Here is a 24242-nt window from a genome sequence, read left to right on the forward strand (position 1 = left end):
TTGTAAGATGACCCACCTCACTGACGTCTTTGAGCCCAAAATTGCTGGTATTCCTGCATACTTTACAATTCTAACCAGTCTGACAGTCTTGTACCGTGATCCATGAAAGAAAACACCCCCGCAGAGATGAGAAAACTAAGTACTTGTTCAAAATTCACTATGGCCATTTATAGGCAATTTCTCTCTGCAACTCTGATAACACATTCCCAGTGGAAGCATATCTGAAATCTGCACAATACCCTCTTCTCCCTCCAGATTCTCCAAGGAAAACATTTTCTTAAGAATATTTTTCTTTGTAGCTTGAGGCCATTCCTGAGTAGCACCCAGCCACTCTTTAACCTCTGCCCCCTTCCCATACCCATCTGACTGATAATATAAAAGCTCTGGGGAAAGCACACAGCTCTCCAACAGGTCTCAGCAGTCTGTTGCAGTACTTATAGGGTGTTAGAGGTCCCCTGGTACATGCTAAGATCCAATTATTGAGAAAATCACTGTTCATTCAAAGTAATTTTTTTTTTGTGGGGCCTTTATGGTTATATTTTTTGTGCAATATAACCCCTAGGTGCGGAGGGGAAAATTACTAATTTAGCTGCTTTTTGAGCGGGCCAAGTTAAAATTAAGCAATTTACTACTGAATATGAGAAACTATTTTTTAGCAACAGGAAAGAGATGTAAGAGAACAGTTTAATGGCAAAAGTTACTTTGTACAATTAGAGCTTCATTTGACCGAATTTAGACTCAGCTCATAGTTGTTCAAGTTTCCGGCTCAGATCAACATTGTTATGCAAGAAAATTTGTATGTACTTGATAGGGTAACAGGTATCAACACATAGCCCTCCCCCACCCCCCATAAGGAGAGATGGCCTAAAGGTCTTGCACTCAGATTTAACAGAGGAAATAAAAGCAGCCACACAACCAACTCAGGAGACAAGCGCAGTCTTCTATGAATGGAGGGCCAAAGGAACATGTATATGTAAATCAGACTTGATCAAAGCCAAAGAATGGAATATCCTGACCAAATTTCTGTGCACAAAACATAGCAAACCGAGGGAGAGATTAACAGATAAACTAAAATTGCTACAAGTGCTCCAGCTGCATATGAAAGATTAAGCTGGCTCTGATATTTTCCTTGCACTCTGCCTTATATCAACAAGTATATGTATGCGCAGAGATTTGGGAAGGATGTAAGAAAGGAAAACGTGCAGTGGAGTGAAGTGGAGTAGAGGAGTGGCCTAGTGGTTAGGGTGGTGTACTTTGGTCCTGGGAAACTGAGGAACTGAGTTTGATTCCCACTTCAGGCACAGGCAGCTCCTTGTGACTCTGGGCAAGTCACTTAACCCTCCATTGCCCCTTGTAAGCCGCATTGAGCCTGCCATGAGTGGGAAAGCACGGGGTACAAATGTAACAAAAATAAAATAGATACTATTGGAGATTCTACATGAATGTTGCTACTATTGGAGATTCTACATGGAATGTTGCTATTCCACTAGCAACATTCCATGTAGAAGGTTGCGCAAGCTTCTGTTTCTGTGAGTCTGACGTCCTGCACGTACGTGCAGGACGTCAGACTCACAGAAGCAGAAGCCTGCGCAGCCACATTGGTGGTGATCTGCAAGGGCCGACTTCTACATGGAATGATGCTACTGGAATAGCAACATTCCATGTAGAATCTCAAATAGTAGCAACAGTGCAGGAGTGGCCTAGTGGTTAGGGTGGTGGACTTTGGTCCTGGGGAACTGAGTTTGATTCCCACTTCAGGCACAGGCAGCTCCTTGTGAATCTGGGCAAGTCACTTAACCCTCCATTGCCCCTTGTAAGCCGCATTGAGCCTGCCATGAGTGGGAAAGCACGGGGTACAAATGTAACAAAAATAAAATAGATACTATTGGAGATTCTACATGGAATGTTGCTACTATTGGAGATTCTACATGGAATGTTGCTACTATTGGACATTCTACATGGAATGTTGCTACTATTGGACATTCTACATGGAATGTTGCTATTCCACTAGCAACATTCCATGTAGAAGGTTGCGCAGGCTTCTGTTTCTGTGAGTCTGACGTCCTGCACGTACGTGCAGGACGTCAGACTCACAGAAGCAGAAGCCTGCGCAGCCACATTGGTGGTGATCTGCAAGGGCCGACTTCTACATGGAATGATGCTACTGGAATAGCAACATTCCATGTAGCATCTCAAATAGTAGCAACAGTGGAGGAGTGGCCTAGTGGTTAGGGTGGTGGACTTTGGTCCTGGGGAACTGAGGAACTGAGTTTGATTTCCACTTCAGGCACAGGCAGCTCCTTGTGACTCTGGGCAAGTCACTTAACCCTCCATTGTCCCATGTAAGCCACATTGAGCCTGCCATGAGTGGGAAAGCGCGGGGTACAAATGTAACCAAAAAAAAAAAAAGAACGCAGGAGAAAGAAAAGGATTAAGACAGAGACTAGATTAAAGCTATAAGCAGAAAACACCTGTAAGAAAAACTCTAAATTACATTCTGTGCAAACTGGGGAGCAGGAGGAGCCATGCAAGGAGAACGATGAGGATACAAGTCTGGAATGTGGAAGAAAGGAAGATTTCCCTCCCTTCCTTCCTAACGCAAAGAGGAAAGTCAAAGTCAAGGGTACCAGCTTTTGCTCTTCCACTATGCCCTGTGACAAAGCATTGTGTTGCCTTGTTTACATACCTGTCTGCCATCTTGTCCCACATTTGTCTGACCTCTCACCACCGTTCTGATATTGTCATCCAACCGTCTGGGAGAAGAAAAAATGTTTGCAATAATCTGGAGGTTTTTTTCATCCTACTCCTCATTATTTAATATATGCTTTTCAAACTAAAGAGCTTAAAGCAAGTTACAAATTAGAATCGTTAGTATAGGATACAGCTGAAAATAAGGCAAAACAGCAAGAAGCATGCAAAAAGAAAAAAAAACTAACTAACTAAACTGCAGGGATCTGAACCCAGATCAACATATGTAGGAGCAATAAGATGAGAGCACAGGGACACACTATTTATGATTCAACAATTTTTTATTGATAACAAATCAGAACACATCAACAGTATTTAAACTGCAGGGATCTGAAACCGGCTCAGCGTATGTAGCAGCGAGGGATACAGTATTTAAAGTGAGTAACAGCAGTTTTGTTGAACACACATTGCAGTTCCTGGACTAAAAGCCACTTCAAAGGGACAATTTTTTTTTGTCACTTACTGTAAACTAGCAGGTTAGGAGTTCGTCCAGTTTTAAGTGGTAGGGACTTTCATAGGGTTTAAACTGACCCTTAGTGGAGTAGCAGCCTAGTGGTTAGAGCAGCAGGCTAAGAACTAGGGAAACCAGGGTTCAAATCCCACTGACCCTGCAGGAGACTGTCAGTAAGAGACAGTACTGTTCACTACCCATAATCCAAATAACCTAAGTTAGCCTGATCAAGGGTTCAGGTCCAACTCAGAGAGTTAGCCTGACAAAAGCCCCCGGGAGGTATTGCTGGCAGGTTTGACTCCTTGTCTGATGCCTGGTGATGTCAGTGTAAGTAGTCAGGATGTCTCCAAACTTTTTACCTTCCTTTTTGCATGTTATAGGAGCAGTACTTATGTACTTATCAGAGCAGGGGTCAAGGCTGCCTGCAATACATCCCAGAGGCCTTTGTCAGGCTAACTCTCTGGACAGAACCTGAAACCTTGGTCAGGCTAACTTAGGTTAGCTGAATAATGGGTAGTGAACAGTACTGTGTGCTAGGGTGGGCAGCCAGAAATTTTTCATTTTGTCTCATTTATGAGAATTTTCATGTTATTTATTTTCATTGGGCCATTGTGTCCATTTCTAAAAATAGTGCACCCTCTTCTCATATAATGTGCACGGTTCAGAAATAGTTCACCCTTTTTTCCCAAAAGGAAATGTATGCACAAATTTTCACATGTGCAATGGGTTTGCGCATGCATGGCAGTTCCACTATCAGGAAAGACTGTAATATTTCTGAACTAGTGCACACTATATTATAGGAAAATGACAAAAACATGAAATGTGGTTTTTGCTCAGTAACAACATGCAGTATGTCATTACAACAACAGCTCATCCTCACTGTATCCTTTGACAGAGACCAGGGCAAGTCAGTCATTTAACCTCTACTGCCTCAGGTAGAAACTTAGAGTATAAACCCTCTGGGAAGAGGGAAATTCTTACTGTACCTGAATGCAACTTGCCTTGAGTTATTGCTATGCCCAAATTAATGTATGCCTCACATTCTAGTAGTTGTGAGGTATTAGCAGCCGGCATAACTAGACAGAGTGGAAAGGCATATGGTTTATTTCAACTTACTATACTGCCTAGTGGTTAGTGCAGTGGACCTTGACCTTAGGGGACTGGGTTTCAATTCCCACTGCAGCTCCTTGTGACTCTGGGCAAGCCAATTAACCCTCCATTGCCCCCACGTACAATAAGTACTTGTATATACTATGTAAACCGCTTTGAATGTAGTTGTAAAAACCACAAAAAGGCAGTATATCAAGTCCCATTTCCCTTTCCTTCTTGGAACATCAAAGGGCGGTGCAGCTGAAGGACAGCAGTGCACAATCTATGACAGCCTCAAAGGCCAACACCAGGCAATTTGAATTTAGCTCTGTAGTGTGTTGAAAGACAGTAAGGGGATTTTAAAATAGGTGTCACCCTTTCTGAATATTCCTGCATTTAGCAAAGTTCAAGCTGCAGCTTAATATGCGGTAATCCTGTCAGGGAATCCTACGAGCCTTTGGAAAGGGTGGGTCACCAAAGAAGGGACCAAGATGATGTAGCTGGCACAGTTTTGTGGAATGCAGTGCAAACAATCATAGAACTGTTTATGTCAACCACTGAACTGCTACTGTGTCCTTTTTTTCCCCCTTGTCTCAGAGCAGACCAGTGACAGAAATGTAGCCCACAAATCCTCTATATGCTGGGCACAAGAACAAAGTGATGCAAAAAGGAAAAGCACAAGGGTGTACCATTCACTCTAGAAAGAACATGAGTGACCTTACCTTATTTTCAGTCTAATTTTATTCACAACATCATCTATGTTTGCCAGAGACTGCAAGAAAACAAAGAGAAGGCAGGTGATTTCCTTAAAGGCAGCTTCCTATGGCATAACATACCAAGCCTGTTCTTGGGACCTAATCAGATTTTCAGGCGACTCAAAATAACCACGTATGAGATAGATTTGTGTGTGTTTAAAGATGTCTAATGTATACCAATATACCCTATGCATACTCAGTACAGGCGATATTCAAAACAATTAAGAACGGCTTAAATCGTTTGTCTGGGCTACCCAGAAATCTGGGGTAGTGCCTGCACCAAAGCCATCTAACTTGTGGGCATTCAGTGGGCGGAGCTGGAACCTAATCTGCCCTTGACTACATAACATAAGCATTTAAATGGGCCATATAAATAGCGGTCTATCTTTAAGTGTTCAGTATGCGGTGATGGGCTGAATCTATGCACTTAACTGCTAAACTTTAGCAGCCAACCTGACATAGCCCAGCATTGAATATCCAGGAATACGGCCTGCAGCGGACATAAAAACGCTGCCTGCCACATCTGAATATCAGCCAGATTATGTTTACCACAAAACCTGACTAGCTGGTGTCCAGGACAGGTTCAGGAAACCCTGACTAACTAACAAGTACTTTATTTCAACTTTTTAAATTCTACACCATGTTCAACAGAATATGATTTTTTTATTATTTACAAGCAAAAAAATGCTAATTCTAATTTCAATCAAAATATGGATAAAGTAATGATCAGTATGCTAATCCACTTGAATGTGAGGAAATAAGGGTCAATAAATACATATTATAAAGTGATACTTTTTTATTGAATTAATTAATACCTTGGTGGGTTGGAGTGGATGGAGGATTTATTAATGTTGCAAGAGAGGGACAGTAGTGAGGAGGGGTAGGAGCTTTTGAGGTGGGTGTTGGGAGGATGATGGTGATGGGGTAGGATAGGGTTATATGTAGATTGGGGTTTTATTAGTTAATTTTTTTAATTAATTGTAATTTTATTTTTTTGTTTACCGATCAATAGTCCCACTTACTTACCCCTGCATCTGTTATGCCCCCTTCCCCTAACTTGCCTAATTCTTGTCTCTTACCATTTTCTCTTATTGTATTGTCATTTTTACTTCTCCTATGTTAGCCACATTGTGCCTGCGTGCGTGGGAAAATGTGGGTAGAAATTGTACTATAAATAAATAAATTGTAATTGCTGGAATGGAATCTTTAGATATTGTAAACTCACTTCCGGCATCTCCTTAATCAATTGTTTAGTCAGATGGAGGTAAATAACATTTTTAAATTCCAATAACAGGTATAAACAGAAATAAACAATAACAAAAACACAATAAGATGATACCTTTTTATTGACTAACAATAAATTTTTTTTTATTAGCTTTCAAAGGCAAATGAAAAAAATGTATTTAGTCCAATAAAATGGTATCACCTTTTAAAAGCAGACTAACACAAGCTGCCACACCACTTATCCAAAAATCCAATAAAATACCTCTTCAGGAATTACATTCTCTTCATCAAGTGACAAGGAAATAAGCTCTCTTTGTTGTGGCCTTATAAAGGGAATGCAAAGTCCACAGACAGTCAACAATGTAAGCCACATTGAACCCTACAAATAGGTGGGAAAATGTGGGATACAAATGGAACAAATAAATAAAATAAATCAATCAATCTAGTCCAACTAAACATGGTATCTTCTTATAAACACTTCTGTTGAACTTTATTACATGGGACCACAAGGCCAAATGAGTCTATTGCTAAAGACTAAAAGCTTCAACAATCACGGCGCAATACGACAGTACATCGCAACCCATCTCTCCTAGCACTGACTTACTGGGCTCATAGGCATTAAGTCACATATTTCCTGTCTATATCTTCATGTGATGATCTACAGCAATATTAAGAACACTGGTGACCTCTTGTGGATGATGAGCACTGAGGCACCAAACTTCAGCGATATCACCTGAACAGAAACCGGAGCGGCTAGTAGATTTCTCTTGTAAGAACATCAACAGAACCAGATAACATGCACCTATAAGCAAGGCTACTGCCAGATATGCTGGGGTCCACGGAAGAAATTTTGGATATGGCCTCAAAGCTCATCAGCAGGCTACACCTCCTTCAGCTTCAGGTAGGCCTAGGGCACTCTGACAGGGGTACCCAAGGAAATTGCCCTGGTTGCAACCCCACCCACTCAATACCAACCATGCTTATACATGCTCTGAAAAGAATAATTACTAAAACGGAAGGAGAATTTAAGCAGTTTGAGTTGTCTGGGGAAAAGCAAAAATGCTGCTCTTTTAAATGATACTTATATTAAATGCTAAAGACAAAAGGGTTGTTTGACCCCTTACATTGTGGGGTACTGATTGGGAAACAAGGCATAACCTATGCCTACTGACAGAAAACCCATATGGATCAGAGGCAGTGCAGGGATGTGCACGGAACACAAGCAAAACCTAAGCACCAACCAAGGTAGGGATTAAGGGATATACTAACATAGTTATTATTAGTGCTCAAGTAGCACCCAATATTCTCCTGACTTACATCCAGCCTTGTATCCCTTTGTATGCATGTGCATGTACACAGACAAACCGACAGACACACACACACAGGGGCTGGGTCAGGAGAAGCAGCAACAGATTGGGAGATTTCACACTCACTTGCTCTGTTGGAAACAACGTATTGATATACTCCACAGCATTGAAATCAGCCTTGTCCAGGGGATCCTGACTGGGAAACACCTAAAAAGTGACAAGAACAAAATCATCTTTATCAACCAGAAAATGTATTTTGTGTAACACAGCAGCCATTTTTCTATGGCAGCTGCAAGAGGCAGGGGTGGGCTTCGCTCCTGCCCCACTGCACTCACTGGACCACCAGAATTAAGTGGGCTATAGATCAGGGGTTGGGGGAAGGGGTTTGAATTGTTGCAGGGGGACGGGAGGGGGCTCAGAGAGGAAAATACAAAAAAAAAAAAAAGTTATGCGGGTCCCGGCTGATATTCAGTGCCGAGACTTGCATAGCTAGCCCAGCCAAGTTAAGCAAATGGGAGAGGAGTAGAGGATCATGGAAGGTAGATGTTTTTTATAAAACTCTATAGGAACTTATTTTTTAATTACTAAAAACTAGCAGTCACCCGATGAAACATTTTCTACTGGCTGCCAAACCCCATTGCTTTAAACCCACAAAGTTTTTTTTGTTGTTTTTCTTTTTTAACTTTAGATTTTTATTGATGTTTGAATAAGAATAATTAGTGAAAATCATATCCCCCACCCCTGAGAATACAAGTCAGTGAATCCCAACAATGCACAAAACAACGCAAAAACCAATGAACTGGAGTTCAGTAAAACATACCCCACTGTATCAGCAAACAATACAACACCCCTGTACCTCATCCCCCCTCCTCCTTTCTACCCAAACACCTACCCCAACCCCCCAGCCTCCCACTCCAGGAGTCCATACTCAGGTCGTGCTAGTGAGTTTCTTACTTTAGGATTATGCAGAAGAACCACCTACTGTAAAGCTCACTACCTGGAACTATCTCACGGTTTCCAATATCATCTTTATGTTGGCGACACCCAGCTTTATCTCTCCACACCAGACATCACTGCGGAAACCCAGGCCAAAGTATCGGCCTGCTTATCCGACATTGCTGCCTGGATGTCCAACCGCCACCTGAAACTGAACATGGCCAAGACCGAGCTTATCGGCTTCCCATCAAAACCCACTTCTCCTCTTCCTCCACTTTCTATTTCAGTCGATAACACCCTCATCCTCCCCGTCTCATCTGCCCGCAAGCTCGGAGTCATCTTCGACTCCTCCCTCTCCTTCTCTGCACATATCCAGCAGATAGCCAAGACCTATCGCTTAACTTTCTCTTTATCAGCAGCAAAATTTGCCCTTTCTTCTCTGAGCACACCACCCGAACTCTCATCCACTCTCTCATTACCTCTCGCCTCGACTACTGCAACCTACTCCTCACTGGCCTCCCACTTAACCATCTATCCCCCCTTCAATCCGTTCAGAACTCTGCGGCACGTCTTATATTCCGCCTGGTGTCTATATCACCCCTCTCCTCAAGTCACTTCACTGGCTTCCGATCAGGTACCGCATACAGTTCAAGCTTCCCCTTCTAACCTACAAATGCACTCAGTCTGCAGCCCCTCATTACCTCTACCCTCATCTCCTCTTACGTTCCCACCCGAAACCTCCGCTCACAGGACAAATCCCTCCTCCACCACCGCCAACTCCAGGCTCCGCCCTTTCTGCCTCGCCTCACCCTATGCTTGGAATAACCTTCCTGAGCCCTTACACCAAGCCCCCCTCCCTGCCCTTCTTCAAATCCTTGCTCAAAGCCCACCTCTTCAATGTCGCCTTCGGCACCTAACCTTTATACCTATTCAGGAAATCTAGACTGCCCCAATTTGATTGCCCCTATTTGATTGACTGTACATTTGTCCTTTAGACTGTAAGCTCCTTGAGCAGGGACTGTCCTTCTATGTTAAACTGTACAGCGCTGCGTAACCCTAGTAGCGCTTTAGAAATGTTAAATAGTAGTAGTAGTAACTATAGTCCTCTGTATTACAATGATGTTCCCCAGAACCTCCCAGCTGCTACTCAGGCCTACAAGAACTCAACACACAATAGCCTGCCAGAGTTGAGAGTGTAAATCATCCTTCCTCTTCAGTTCCATCAAAATCTTCTCAAATCTCCAGATGTCACATACAGCTTGTTTCCAAGCAGTTTCAGTGAGACCTCCCTCCAAGATCTGGCTATGGTCATTTTAGCTGCCAAAATCAACAAGTGCAAGATACTGTTCGTGACCTCCCCTCTGGTGACCAACGGTTACCAATATCCAAAAAGACAAGGTACTCTGCCCACTGCTCCCCAATCCAATAAGTAATCTGTACCCAGACTACTTACCAAGTACCACCGGACATTCCCACCAAAGATGTTCAAAGGACCCTAATTGACCACATAACCTCCAACACACACTGGAGGCATTCCTGTTAGTTTTACCACTCTGTACAGGCGTCCAGTAAGCCCTATGTAGAATCTTGTATTGAAGTTGATTGTACTGAGTAATGTGGGAGCACATATAGGCAAACCTATAGGCTTTCTCCCAGTCTCCTGAGTCCAATGTAACCCCTAACCACTCCTCCCACCTCCTCTCTGCTTCAGATCTCCAGGGCGGGCGTAGTTGACTCAATTCTTTACAGAGGCAGGAGAGGAGTCTGCATTAGGAGCCCGATTACATAAAACCACTTCAAGTTGTCGGCTCCTGGTGCAAATTTTCCCTTGTATCAGCTCCTAACCTACAATCTCTTCCCTCTCTTGCAACTGTTCATGCACTAGAAGCGTTCCTTGACTAAAGAGATCCTTACAATAGGAGAAACCCACCTCTCTCAGATAAGTCCTAAAAGGAGCAAAGTAACCTGAAGACCATGGCTGATAATCCTTAAGTAGACTGTGCGGGAACATGAACCCTCTCACCTTACATTGGTTCTTCACCCTTGCCCACACTTCCTTTAAAGGACCAAGAAATACATGGGACCTGACATCGGGATCACACTCTCGCTTCCCCCTCCCATATCTTCCCCAAGCTCAAAAATTGAGGAAGGAAACAAAAAGGATTTCTCTAAGGGAACCCATCACACGGACTGATCCTCTACATAGTTTTCCCCAGAGGGCCTTAAGGACAGCCACCTGATAATACAGCTTCAGATTTGGGACCCCCACTCCACCTTCTTCCTTAGAGAGCCATAAAGTCTTCCACTCCAACCTAGGTCAGCCAGGGCCCCAAATAAATTTCTGCCACATCGTATCCCAGATCTGGAAGTGCCCGCTATTAATTCTGAGAGGCAACTGTGCAATAAAAAAGGAACTTTAAGCAGAATCATCATACAAAGTACAAACACCCAACCCCACCAGGACAACCAAAGGGATTTCCATTAATCCATGTCCTGCTGAACTTGTTTAGTGAGTGTCTTAGTTTAAGTGGTATAGGTCAGAAGTATGATTAGATAAGACAATAACAAAGTACTGGAACCCCTTGGCCATCACTTTAAAGGGGAAGTCAGAAAACTCCGAAGGGGCCACATTAAATAACAGAGTTTCCATTTTGTCAATATTTATCTTGAACCCCAACATTGCTCCAAATCCCATCAGTTCCATCAATACGTGGGGCAGGAATTGTTGAGGATTCACCATAAAAATTAAAGTGACATCCACATACAGCAATATCTTATGGGGTCTCCCTGAACCAAAACTGGAGCAATAGAAGCCTGCTACCAAATGTGGGCCACAAAGAGGCATATTTTCAAAGCACTTAGCCTTCCAAAGTTCCATAGTAACCTATGGAACTTTGTAAGTCTAAGTGCTTTGAAAATATGCCTCAAAGGCCTCAATTGCTATGGCAAACAGTAACAGGGACATTGGGCACCCCTGTCTGGTACCCCTCTCAAGTAAAAATTCTTCCGACCTAATCCCATTAATTAAGATAACACCAGTTAGTGCAGCATACAATGAATGAGTTCCCATATGTCCCTTCCAGCTCCAAAGTGTTCATTACTTGAAACAAATACTTCCACTCTACTCTATCAAACTCTTTTTCTGCATTGATAGCTACACATATAGCCTTTTCTTTACGGGGTTCGATAACATCAATTAAATTAATAGCTCTCTTCACATTAGCCCCTAGTTGGCACCCCTGAACAAACCCCGTTTGGTCAGGATGGATCAGTTTGGGGAGGATATGATCTAATCTATTCACGAAGAGTTTAGCAAAAATTGTCATTCATAATAGAGGGCAATAGGACGATAACTCATGCATTTCAAAGGGCCACCACATTGGCCTTATACCCTCCGCCACTTCCCCAAATAGTCTGGCTAAAACCAGAGAGCTAGTCCGATTAAGAATCTTATAATATTCAGAAGAAAACTGTCTTCTCCTGGCAATTTACCTTTGGGGAGATTCAAAATCACCTTACTAACTTCTACTGCAGTGATGGGGAAGTTAAATGAGGCCACATCCTGATTTGACATTCCCCTCAAGTATTGGGCAATGTCAACCCCAGAGCAGTGTAGATTCATAGAATACAAGGTGTTATAAAAGAGCTTAAACTCTTTTGTGATTGTTTTAGTTACACATCGTTCACTCCTCTGCTTTTTTTTTTTTTAACTGCCATGCTAACACTTTTCCCATACTATTCCTCCCCCCACTCCATATAATCCCTCTTGGTTTTCCTCATTACATACTCAATTTATCCTAGACTTCCAAATCAGCCAAATGGGCTTTCTGGACTCTACGCTCCCAAAGCACTCATGAGGGATATTTTTCATGTTGCTTCTGTTAAAAGGCAAAACACTCCACTACATCCTGTCTTTTTAAAATATTCAACCTTTTAATCCTAGCTGCTTCTTGTATAAGGATACCATGCATGTAGGCCTTGCCTGCATCCCACAGTGTCCCTACATTCACCTCCCCATTGTCATTCAGGGTCAGATACTCTTCCCACTTCTGGGAAAGCAAGCAGTAGGTACTACCTTGGCCAAAATATTCCCATTAGCTCTCCTCGGAGCCCCCCTTGGGAGTGCCTGGGTGAAATCCACCCTACCTATCACCGAAGCATGGCCTGATATACTAATAGGGTTTATGGCGAGATCCCACCATCTACCCACTATTATTTTGTCCACCCACCAGTAGTCTAATCTGGAATAATACATATATTTCTGCCCGAGTAACATGTAAACTGCTTTTCTGTGGGGTTAAATACCCTCAACATATTTTCCAAGGCATGAAGCAACAGACTTCTTTTCAGCAGCTCCCCATCCCTAATTTCTTCTCTACTTATTTGTGTGTTTTGTCCAGCTTGCCCAGGGCAATATCCATGTCCCCACCTATGATCAAGTCAGCCTTGCACTGAAGACGGATTTGAGGGAGAATCCCTGTAAAAAAGGATCCCTTAGGGCAAACTGAGGCATACACATTCAACAGGGTAAACTCTCACTGGTTAATCCTCTCCGATACCCAGAAATACCTCCCCTAAGTATCCCCCCAGAGGCATAATCTATAAAGGGCACATTCCTGTACACCGGAATAGCTACTCCCTTTGAATTGGACCCCAGATGAAAAATAAAGCCTAGACCATTGCCACCCCCCCCCCTCCCTTAAGTTGTAACATTCCTTGCGAATCCAATTTTGATTCTTGCAACAAAGCAATGTGCACTTGTAAGTCACGTATGTGCTTCAAAATCTGTTTCCTCTTAATTGGGTGGTTCACCCCTCCCAAATTCCAAGTAGCCAATCTAAGCCCTCCCTAAGTCATTGCACACTTCAAGCCTTCCCCGAAAAAACCCCATTCCCAACCACCAACTGACCATGGTACATCTCCCCCAAGGACCAACCCTCCCTGCCTCTCCCTCCCTTTTCCCCACCCCTAATCAGAGTAAAATCTCCCCCCACCAAACATCTACCAAGTTCTTCTCTGTACTCCCACCTCCCCCCCACCCCTCACACAAAACCACACACACAATGCTTCTGCAGTCATGCTGGGCATTCACCATGTCCCCTCAAATACCTGAAGGTACAAAGTTCAAGAAAGGCCGAGACAGACTACTACTGTTCAATATCTCATTCATCTTGGCCTTGCATTAATCAAAGGTATCCTCTGTCTCCTGCTGCCAACCGGTCATCTCCTGAGTCTAGTGGAATATCTCTAATAGATTCCACAGGTGAAGCTCTTCCTTGCTGGGTATAACTGTATCGGCCAAATCCTCCGAGGTCAAGTCAGCAGCCTGATGATGATCAGGATCCTTGGGTCCTACAAGGCGCTTGGCAAGCACATGGAATCTAACCCACTGAAGCAGATGATGACAGCCTTGAGGCAAGGGTGAAAACTTCAACTTCTTCCCTTTTTTGCAAGGCGTAGGTGCCCCGCATGCTGATCCCATATGAGGTTTGTCCCACACTGGCTCCCTAATCTGCTCCTTTGCATAGTTTAGTGAATTCATAAAGCTATCATAGTAACATATAACATAGTAGATGACGGCAGAAAAAGACCTGCACAGTCCATCCAGTCTGCCCAACAAGATAAACTCATATGTGCTACTTTTTGTGTATACCTTACCTTGATTTGTATCTGCCATTTTCAGGGCACAGACCGTAGAAGTCTTGCCCAGAGTCTCAAAGAACTGTTTCTTGCCATTCTGGAAAATGACTAAGTTTAGCCGGGTGCCAGATGTCCGCTTAAAGCCCTCTAGCAATTAGAGGAAGAGGACAACCGGCGGTCAGCCACCGATGGCCAGCATTTTATCCCCCGAGCAGCAAGTGCGGGACTGCTGCGCGACTAACTGCCCACAGATGAAAGGGTTGGCGAGTTCTTTGATTAGCACCGGCGAAGGAGCGTCAACGCTCTTGGACCTGGAAAAAACAACTCCATCGCTCCCGAATTATTCAACCACCATGTCCAAAGGAGTAAAGGAGTGAGTTAGAGGTATATGCTGAAACGGAGGACGTTTACAGCAGAACCCGAATTGGCGGAACCACTCCTAAACACCTATGAGAAATCAACTTGGAGTTTTTGGCTCCTGTGGAGGTTACATTGAATACCATCTGGAAGGTGCTTCGGGACTTAACGGTGGCAGTAAATAATTTTGTTTCAGATATAATTTTATTAGAGAGTTACATGGACAATTCAACTGAACCCTTCGAGAGTAAAAAAATTGATATAACAAATGATTCTACATGAGCAAGAAGTGGTTATGATAATAGACCAGAAATTTTGAATAATAAAATGAATATTATTATAGATGATTAATATCGAGATTATTGTTTTTAACAGAGTTCCGGGTATGACTCCTAAAGTTTTCCTCAGAAATATTTCCTCAATTATTATTTTAAAAGAAGTGAAGCCTATGAAAACTGGGATTACTTTAATCAGTGGGATTTGAATTAGAGACTTCAGTATATGTATTATTAAATTACATTCTTTCTCTTTTAAAAACCAGAAGTTATCAGATGTATTATTTCTAACTAATGTTGGACAATAATAAGTTTTTCAATTAAATGATTTGACTATACACAGTATTGGCCTTGAAGAAACCAACCAGATGATCAATGTGGAATAATGAATTAGACGAGTAATATCTGGGGATAATCAGGTTAATACCACGGGGTTTTTTTTCTGTTTACTAATTGATCTCCTTATCTTGTTTCACTCTCCCTATTTAGTGGTCTAAGGAAGAGAACAGAATTACCTGACTGAAATAATTCCTACATATTACTTTCTATGTATTTTCCAGCAAGTTGTTTTATTGCTTGTAAAAATGTAAATGGTTATAAATAAAAAAATAAAAAAAACCTCTAGCAATGAGCGCTTGTTTATAGTTTCAGCACTCATATCAGGGAAAATTTGTAAAATCCATTTCTCATACACACAGGATTTCTTCTGTCTTTAGTATGTATCCACTTCAGGGTAGCGGAGAAGTTTAACAATAAATGCTCTTTTTGGGGGGGGGGGGGGGGGGGGGGGGAGATTAGGGTCCGGCCTAGGATGGAGTTCTCGATGGGCTCGCTTCAGCTCGAACACCACTTGTGCAGGGGAGACAGGAAAGCATGATAGCAAGACTTTATGAATGAAAGCCACAAGCGCCTGTCCTTCCACTCCTTCCGGGAGCCTATATATGTGAAGATTTGATCTACGGTGCCTATTTTCCAGGTCCTCCACTTTTTCATTAAGTGGCTGCATTTGTTTGGTTGTCGATGCCACAAGATCTGCCTCCTGTTCTTGTGCCACTTCTATATCATGAATACACCCCTCCATTGTATCCACTTTCTCCGCTAGTTCCACCAGATGAACTTCTAACTTTTGCACCACCATCTCTGCTATCAAGCTTTGCCACTTTCAACTCCTGAAGAACTAAAGTGAGCGTGTCATCAGATTTAGAAGCGGAGCTTTGCACGGGAGGAGAGCTTTCCCCTGGAGATCCATTTCCGGCTGGGGTCGTGCTATGACCAACTCCCGGCTTTGAGGTCTTATGGGATTACATTCTCCTTGATTGTTGGGGTACCTTTTTCCTTTAGAACTCGAGGTATAGTGGAATCTCCCACACTTACTTTGTGCCAATCCTCTCAAACACACCCAAAATCGCACTGCAGCAGCTCAAAAAGTCAGGGAGCAGTGCAAGGGAACAGGGAACTGTTACATGTGTCCACTCAGCACACTCCACCCAAGACCAAAATATTTATAGTTTATTAAAAAGCGACATACCACCAGGCGTTTTACAGATCATGGGTATTTACAAAAACAAAATATTTAAGAAAGGAACTCCATTAAAAAATGAAAAGTATCTAACACAAACACACAACAAGAAGTACTCACTCACTTAGTAAAAACATCTATATAGATACCATTGAAACAAGTCCCCATCATTCTCCCAGAAGCTCTATTCCAAATGTTTTCTAGAAAAAAAAACAAAATTAGTTTTCAATACTACTTTAAATTTTGTCAAGGACTTCTCAGCTCTAATAATTGACAGTAATCTGTTCCACAACATAAGCAGAAACCAACAAAAAGCACTTTCATGGGTTGATTGCAAATGAGATCTTGAGGGAGTGGCTTCCGATCAGGTACCGCATACAGTTCAAGCTTCTCCTACTAACCTACAAATGAACTCGATCTGCAGCCCCTCCTTACCTCTCTATCCTCATCTCCCCTTACGTCCCTACCTGCAACCTCCGCTCCCAAGACAAATCCCTCCTTTCAGTACCCTTCTCCACCATTGCCAACTCCAGGCTCCGCCCTTTCTGCCTCGCCTCACCCCATGCTTGGAACAAACTCCCTGAGCCCATATGCCAGGCCCCCTCCCTGCCCATCTTCAAGTCCTTGCTCAAAGACCACCTCTTCAATGTCGCTTTCGGCACCTAACCACTACATCTCTACTCAGGAAATTTAGACTGCCCCAACTTGACATTTCGTCCTTTAGATTGTAAGCTCCTTTGAGCAGGGACCATCCTTCTTTATTAATTTGTACAGCGCTGCGTAATCCTAGTAGCACTCTAGAAATGTTAAGTAGTAGTAGTAGTAATTACAACCCTATGATCATAGGTAGTCAGTGACTCAACTGTTTGGGGACAGGGCTAAGGTGCGGTGGGGCTAAGGCAGTGCAATGTGGGATAAGTTAATTTGGGGCAAGTTAAAATCCTGGGGGGGACACCTATGTCAGAAATAAAGAGATAGTAGTGCTACTTTAGTGCCACTTTTGAATACAGCAGGGAAGGACTCCTTCACGGTGTACCAGCTGAGCTTCCCCACCCCTCCTCATTCCATACCTCTTTTACTAACGGTATTACTCACAGTGAATACACTCCATGAACTGTGTATCAAAAAGTACAAATAAAAATAATACAAGTATTAAACAAAATAGTATTCACAGCATTCTGGAAATATTTGCAGGTACCTTCACACTTGGCCCCACTCCAGCGTCTTCTTGTTGGCTACTGGTGTTCAGCAGAACTGTTAACAGAAATCCTGTGGTTACTGGCAACCATAAAATGATTTACCTATCGGTGTTTTTGATAGATTGCCAAATGGCCACCAGGCTTCAGCTCTTCTAGTCTTTCTCTTACTGTTGAGTAGTGGGCTGTGAACTAGGGAAGCCAGGGTTCAAATCCCACAGTCGATCCTTGAGATCTTGGACAAGTCACTTAACCCTCCGTTGTCTCAGGTACAAACTATAAGCCCACCAGGGACAAGAAAATACGTACTGTACCTGAAAGCAACTCACCTTGAACTACTACTGAGACAGATGCGACCTCAAATCAAATCCAAAATCCAGTACCAGGCACAGTGAGAAGTAACATAAGAACACTACAAATGTCACTTGGGACCTACAGAGCAATTCTACAATACCATAATAGCACTAACTACCAGATGTCACACAACCAGAGTATACATAGGAAAAGGCAGCACCATAAACTAAACAAGCTGGATTAGTGATCCTACAGACATTTAATGCTAACACAACCTAGTTTCATTCACACACACACAGTTAGACCCTCACCCAGTGTAGAATAAGTAAAAACTAAAAACAGAAATATGTAGACAAAAATTAAATTGAACATCCAAGAAGCCAGACTCTGTGCACAGTGCAATACCAGATAAGGAGATACAGAGATGCATGTTCCACTGAGCTGTGCAAAATATAAAGATAGCAAACAAATTTCAACAACTGGCTTATTCCAATCAGTACCCAATGAATTAACAGATACAAATAACCAAAATAGAAAATAAGATACCACCTTTTTATTGGACTAACCTAACACATTTTTTATCACCTTTCAGAGGCCAAAACCTCCTGCCTCAGGTCAGTATACTGCTATTATTGTATCCTCTCCTGACCTGAGGCAGGAAGGTTTGGTCTCCAAAAGCTAGTCAAAACTATATTAAAATTAATTCAATATAAAAGGTATCACCTTATTTTCCATTTTGTGTTTTGTTTGTATTCATTAACCTTTATTAACACAGCTACCACATTATTTTATCCTAAATTAAAAATTAACATTCTTTCTACCTTTGTTGTCTGGTCATTTACTTTTGTGTTGGACCCAGTCTCTGGTTTTTACTTTCCTTCGTCTTATCTTAACTTTCTCACCAGGGTTTCCAGTCCTCTTGTCATTTTTCTCTCTCCTCCTTTTTCTTTCAGTTTATGTTTCTGCCTCTCTGTACAGAATTCATTCTTATTATGTAGTCTTTAATTTCCCTCTTTTTATTTTGTCTACCTACAGCTTGCCATCTCTTTCTCTCACCCTGGTTCTCTCCTATTCCACTTCCTCTTGTTCTCGTCTTTCACCCCTTTCCAACTAGCATCTCCCCATCCTTCTATCCAGTGTTCCCCCTACCCTTCTATCCAGCATCTCCCCATCCTTCCACTCATCTTCTCACTCTACTCCTTTTCCATCCAGCATCTCCCCTCTTCTATTCATCATTTCCTGCCCCCCTCCCCTTCCATTCAGCATCTTTTTCTCTCTCCTCCCTCTTCCACCTGGTGTCTTTTCTCTTCCTTCACGGGTCCTGCCTCCACTTCTTCCAACCAGCAGCAGTGGTGGCAGTAAAACAACATCAAGCAGGCATGAGGCTGCTGTCTTCAGGGGCGTGCTGTCAGCTCTACCAGTCCCCCGCCCCAGAACAGGAAGTTGACATCAAGAGGATTGTAAGCTCTTTGAGCAGGGACTGTCTTTCTTCTATGTTTGTGCAGCGCTGTGTACGCCTTGTAGCGCTATAGAAATGCTAAATAGTAGTAGTAGTAGGGAACCAGCAGAGAAGACAGTGCATGCCTGAAGACTGTGACCCCACACTTGTTTGTTGTTGTTTCGCCACTGCTGCTGCTGGTTGGAAAAAGCAGCAGCAGTGTCAGTGATAGGGGCAGAAGCGGGAGGGAGGTAGAAAAGGTTATGTTTAAGGCTGGAGAAGCAGAGCCTCCCCAAGCTTTTTATACCGGGCGCCTATGCTTATGATCAGATATTGATCTTAGGGCTCTGCCAGGTACATAGGGTATAATCAGAGAGGCAAAATAGAAAGGGTATTTCTATAATAAGTTCAGCGAGTGATCATGTCAATGACTGATGCAGCTCAGTTCTCACCAGCAAGATGGATCAGAGCCAAGCAGGAATGTTTTCTGGTGGGACACATATGTACACACCCCAAAACCCATTTTCAGCATGTTTTTTTATATAAACACTTCCAGAAAGGTAGCCATTTTAGGGTATAAGGTGCCACCAGCCTCTGCCATTTTTGCATATTCCAAACATACATATGTATATACAGATGTTAAGATACCACCAGCCTCTGCCATTTTTGCATATTCCAAACATACATATGTATATACAGATGTTAAGATACCATACAGGTTTCATTTACTTTGGATCCTGCAACCACCTAAGGTAGGCCCTGCCTAAAGCCTAGTCTTTTATCTGTATGACCACCTTGAAGGCTATCACAAATGAAAGTGGATAATGTTATATGAGTCAAAGTGATACATCCCTGAATGCTGAAGATATCATATACAAAATATTGAGATGCTCCTTATTGAGCCAATAAATGGTATTCATCAGAAGTCAGCAATGCAATTGCAGTGCTTTCACTAGCCCAAATCCACTTCCTATTCTGAGTCTCTGGCAACTCCCTCAGAACCTGCAATTCTAAACGTTTACCAAATCACTGTAGTAGTTATTTATTATTTCTTTAATAACTAGGGTTTATTGAAATTCATCCAAGGCAGTGTACAATAAGTAAAACTCAGACACAGGCAATAAACAATTACAGAGTAAAAATATTCAAATAGCACACACTATGGCATAATATCCTACTTACAATGTCAACAAAATACACATTAAAACATCTTAATAGGCAACATAAGAGGTAAGTAAGGTGGCACATAGATAACAACGTGACTAACAAGGGAAACTGCAAGTGTGGTAAGCAAGTCCTGCTGCAGTATGTGCAGCTGATGTTAGTCCATGTGCGTGTGTTACTATTTAGTTAGTTGCTTCTTTCATCACAAGATTGGCAGAAGAGACCAACTTTCACCTGTGGTTTCCTTTGGAAAGGGTGTGGTTAGCAGTAACCCTTGAGGTATACAGAGAGAGCCTGTTCTTCAAGTACTCTTGCTAATTTCCTGACTTCAAACTTGCAGTTGCAGAGTTGTCAAGTTACCCAGTTCCAGAAGGGAGATGTTAGACTAGTCCCAGCTTTCTGACAAACCTATCAGCTGCATTATGGGACCTGCAGGACTGATTTCAATGGGTAGAATCAGGGACTACCAATACCACACTGCTTTGGGATATAAGTTCAAAACCAGGATTGGCAAAACAGTCTCCTTTCTGGAACAGAATAACAGCAGCTCTGCAATTACAGCAAGAGACACACCGGTCCATGGAATTTAGGTCTTGTCTGCTCAAGAATGACCCTGCACTGTGCAGAATCTTGCTGGTGGCAACACACGAACCTACTGGTTGGTGGAAAGAAACAGGACTTTGGTGGGTGGGAGGAGAGGGCTCGAACAGCGCCTGCAGAACACACTATTAATAACAAGAGCTGGATCCCGATCCCCTGTCCTGCGCCGGCCGCTCTGTCCTAAGGGAGTCTATACCAGGACTGTCACCAGGAGATCCCGACACATGACGTCCCCGACGGGAGGGAAGGAAGCCTCACCTGCTCGATGGCCTGCTGCACCTCTGGGCTAAGATGTAACACAGCCTCCAGCTCCTCCACCAGTGTTAACTCCTCGTCCTCCATCCAGTAGTCGTCGCCGGCCAAGCCCTGGACTTCCGGGTTCTAATCCACTTCCGGTTCACAGGGCGTCTGCATCGGAAGCAGAGCCGCTAACCAAGGCGCGTATACTTCAAACATGGAGGAAGAAGAAAGTAGGATTCGGGATGACGTCAAAACGTTTAAGTCACTTAGGTTAGTCTATGTTTCCTCTTTCCTGTGCAGCCGTCATCTATTCTAGTACACTCAAAACAAAGCAAGCAAACCTATGAGCTGCTGCATCCTCGTTGTCGTTCTTTATTGTTGGTAGTATTTTTATTTAATCTCACTTATATTTTCAAACCTGCGGCTTGTGCAGCATACGAATGTACACAGAGGATGTATTGGTTTCATCGGCTAGAATACTATTTGTTCTACATTTTAAATCATTGTGTCATTTGGAGGGGTTGGCTATAAGGACTCCCTGTATTCGTGCAGTGATGTTTTCACCTAGTAAAGGGCCACCAAAACAAGAGTGTCTACATCAAAAGAAAAAGATGGCATGCGAGAACTTGTTCCTTTTCGTTTTGTGGAATGCAGTGCTATATTATAAAAATGTGGTTGTTTACTTTTTTCTTTTTTTATTACTACGATTTCACAGATATATATTGACTAATGAGGTGGGGGCTACCTTCATATAGAAGTTCTATCCAGAGGACAACATTGTCCAGTTCAGCACACTATTAGCCGCCAAGTTCATACAAAGTTAATTATGTTCAAAGGAAAATTAGGGGCCCTTTTACAAAGCTGGGTAGGCACCTACGCGTGTCCTACGCGCGTCAATTTTGAACTACCGCCCGGCTACCATGTGACCCGGGTAGTAATTTCATTTTTATGCACATCTACTAAGCACTCTTTTCCAGAGCACAGCACTAACCAGGCAGTAATCGGCATTGTAAATGTGTAGACCTTTGGGTTTAAAAGTTTTACTTTTTCCTGATGTCTCTAAGGAGACTCGCCGACGAAGGAAACAATTCTTACTTCTTAGGCCTGAGGTGTTGCACTTGGGGGGTACTTTCTTTTTAAGGTACCCCTGCAAGTGCATAATAAGGTTTAAAGAAAGAAAATATGTATTTACACAGCCGTCGCATGTGTCTTCGCTCATAACCTCAGTGAAAATGGAAAAGCGTTAATTATATTTGTGCTCTTCTTAGCAGCTTTTGTATAATCTTTATTAATTCCTTATACTTTGTCTCCGTAATTTTCCTGGAATCTTGGATCACATTTATGGACTTGAGTATAAATTTTCCTAAGTGAAGGTTTATTTTCACGTTTCTTTTTTCCTTTTTTTATTATTATTATTTTACAATATTGTAAATTACTGTATACTATACCTGAACAAGAAATGTCTTGTAATATAATGGAAAAAGTTAATAAATATAAATTATAAAAAAAAAGTAAATGTGTAGACCATTACCGCCCAGTTAATGCGTGAGACTTTTCCGCTAGGTCAATGGGTGACAGTAAGGTCTCAGGCCCAAAATGGATGTGTGCCAATTTTTATTTTGCCACACGTCCATTTCCAGCCAAAAAAAAAATAGGCCTTTTTTGCAGGTGCGCTGAAAAACGGACCTGTGTGCACCAGCACAGGCCATTTTTCAGTGCACCTTAGAAAAATGACCCCTACATCTGTTGCTATGTGAATATTCCATCACTGTTTCATTATTGATACCAAGTATTACATAATAAGGGCATCTGCTGTAAACTTTGTTTTAATTCATTTATTCAGTCCTTACATGCACATAATTTTGCTTTTTAACCCCAAAGGTGAATCCTAAGGGTAGTTTAACAATTTGGTATAAACTGTGTTGTTGTTGTTGTTTGTTTGTTTGTTTGTTTTACTTTACTTGTTTTGGACTGCTTTGGGTTCTGCTGATCTGTACATCTGCTGTCTGGAATTTTGGAAGATGGGAATGAGAAAATGAAAATTACATTTTGGATTTACTCTGTAGAAGTTGTTGTTTACTTTTGCAATGTGTGTATGGATACCTGTTCTGGTGTGTGCATGTGATAATATTTGAATAACTGTCTATACTTATGACTATGATTTCTGAACATGCGGCATCATTAAAGGACAGGTTTTTAATTTGATAATTTCATCTTTGTTAAATGTTTCAGACATATCCATGTACTTGCTCCCATGATATAACTGAATTCTATTCATCTGTCTCACTGTATTTTCAAATGTAAGCCACATTGAACCCAAGTTTTCTTGGGATAATGTGGGATATAAATGTAAATAAAACAACAAACATCCTTTATCCTCCACCTTTTAAAACACTGCCTATCCAACTGGATGGTGATGGCACAATGAAAGCAAGTTTGGTCCAGTGAAGGCTAACTCAAAATAACCAGTTCCACACTGAAAATGCAACCATACCATGCCTCTGTGGTTATGTTCCACTAATAAGTTAAACTATTAACTGGCTATCTTGAAAGGATTATATAATCTTTGGATGCATGACTAGGGACACAAACATACACTTATTTATTCAATATCACAATTCCTCATGTACAGCCACAAAACAACCTTTTAGGGTAGATAGTGTTCACAATGAGCTCCTTTTATTATCAACCAGAAAGAAAAGAGATAATAGTTTTCAGTTTTGGCACAGTATAAGTCATGATCTATATAGAAACTGTTGAGTATTTCTCATTTGTCAATTTATTATTTTTGTTTTACCATGCTGTGTTCAATATACTGTGATAAATATTATACAAGTGCTCAGTGGGGTGCATATTACTCGGGCGAGTCATCTGGAAAGGTAATATGTTGCAATAAACATCATCGCACTTGCTCCCTCCCTCACCTCCTATATGTTGTAAACTAAATGCTTATTGCAAGCCGCTTCAAGGATAGCGGCATGGATTTGGAGTTTTAATTTCACGTTCACC

The 24242-nt window shown here is 42.2% G+C and overlaps 1 protein-coding gene across 1 annotated transcript in view; it reads right to left on the reverse strand.

Annotated features, from left to right (window-relative positions):
* Positions 1-21456, reverse strand: part of VPS53 (VPS53 subunit of GARP complex) — a 126643-nt gene extending 105187 nt beyond the window's left edge. The window contains 4 exon segments of the mRNA XM_030222475.1: positions 2687-2753; positions 5011-5060; positions 7701-7781; positions 21252-21456. Of these exon segments, the coding sequence (XP_030078335.1) occupies positions 2687-2753; positions 5011-5060; positions 7701-7781; positions 21252-21335 (282 nt within the window). The 5' untranslated portion in view covers positions 21336-21456.
* Between the last annotated feature and the right edge of the window lie 2786 nt (positions 21457-24242).

Source organism: Microcaecilia unicolor, chromosome 13 (assembly GCF_901765095.1).
Source record: "Microcaecilia unicolor chromosome 13, aMicUni1.1, whole genome shotgun sequence".
Classification (NCBI taxonomy): Eukaryota; Metazoa; Chordata; class Amphibia; order Gymnophiona; family Siphonopidae; genus Microcaecilia; species Microcaecilia unicolor.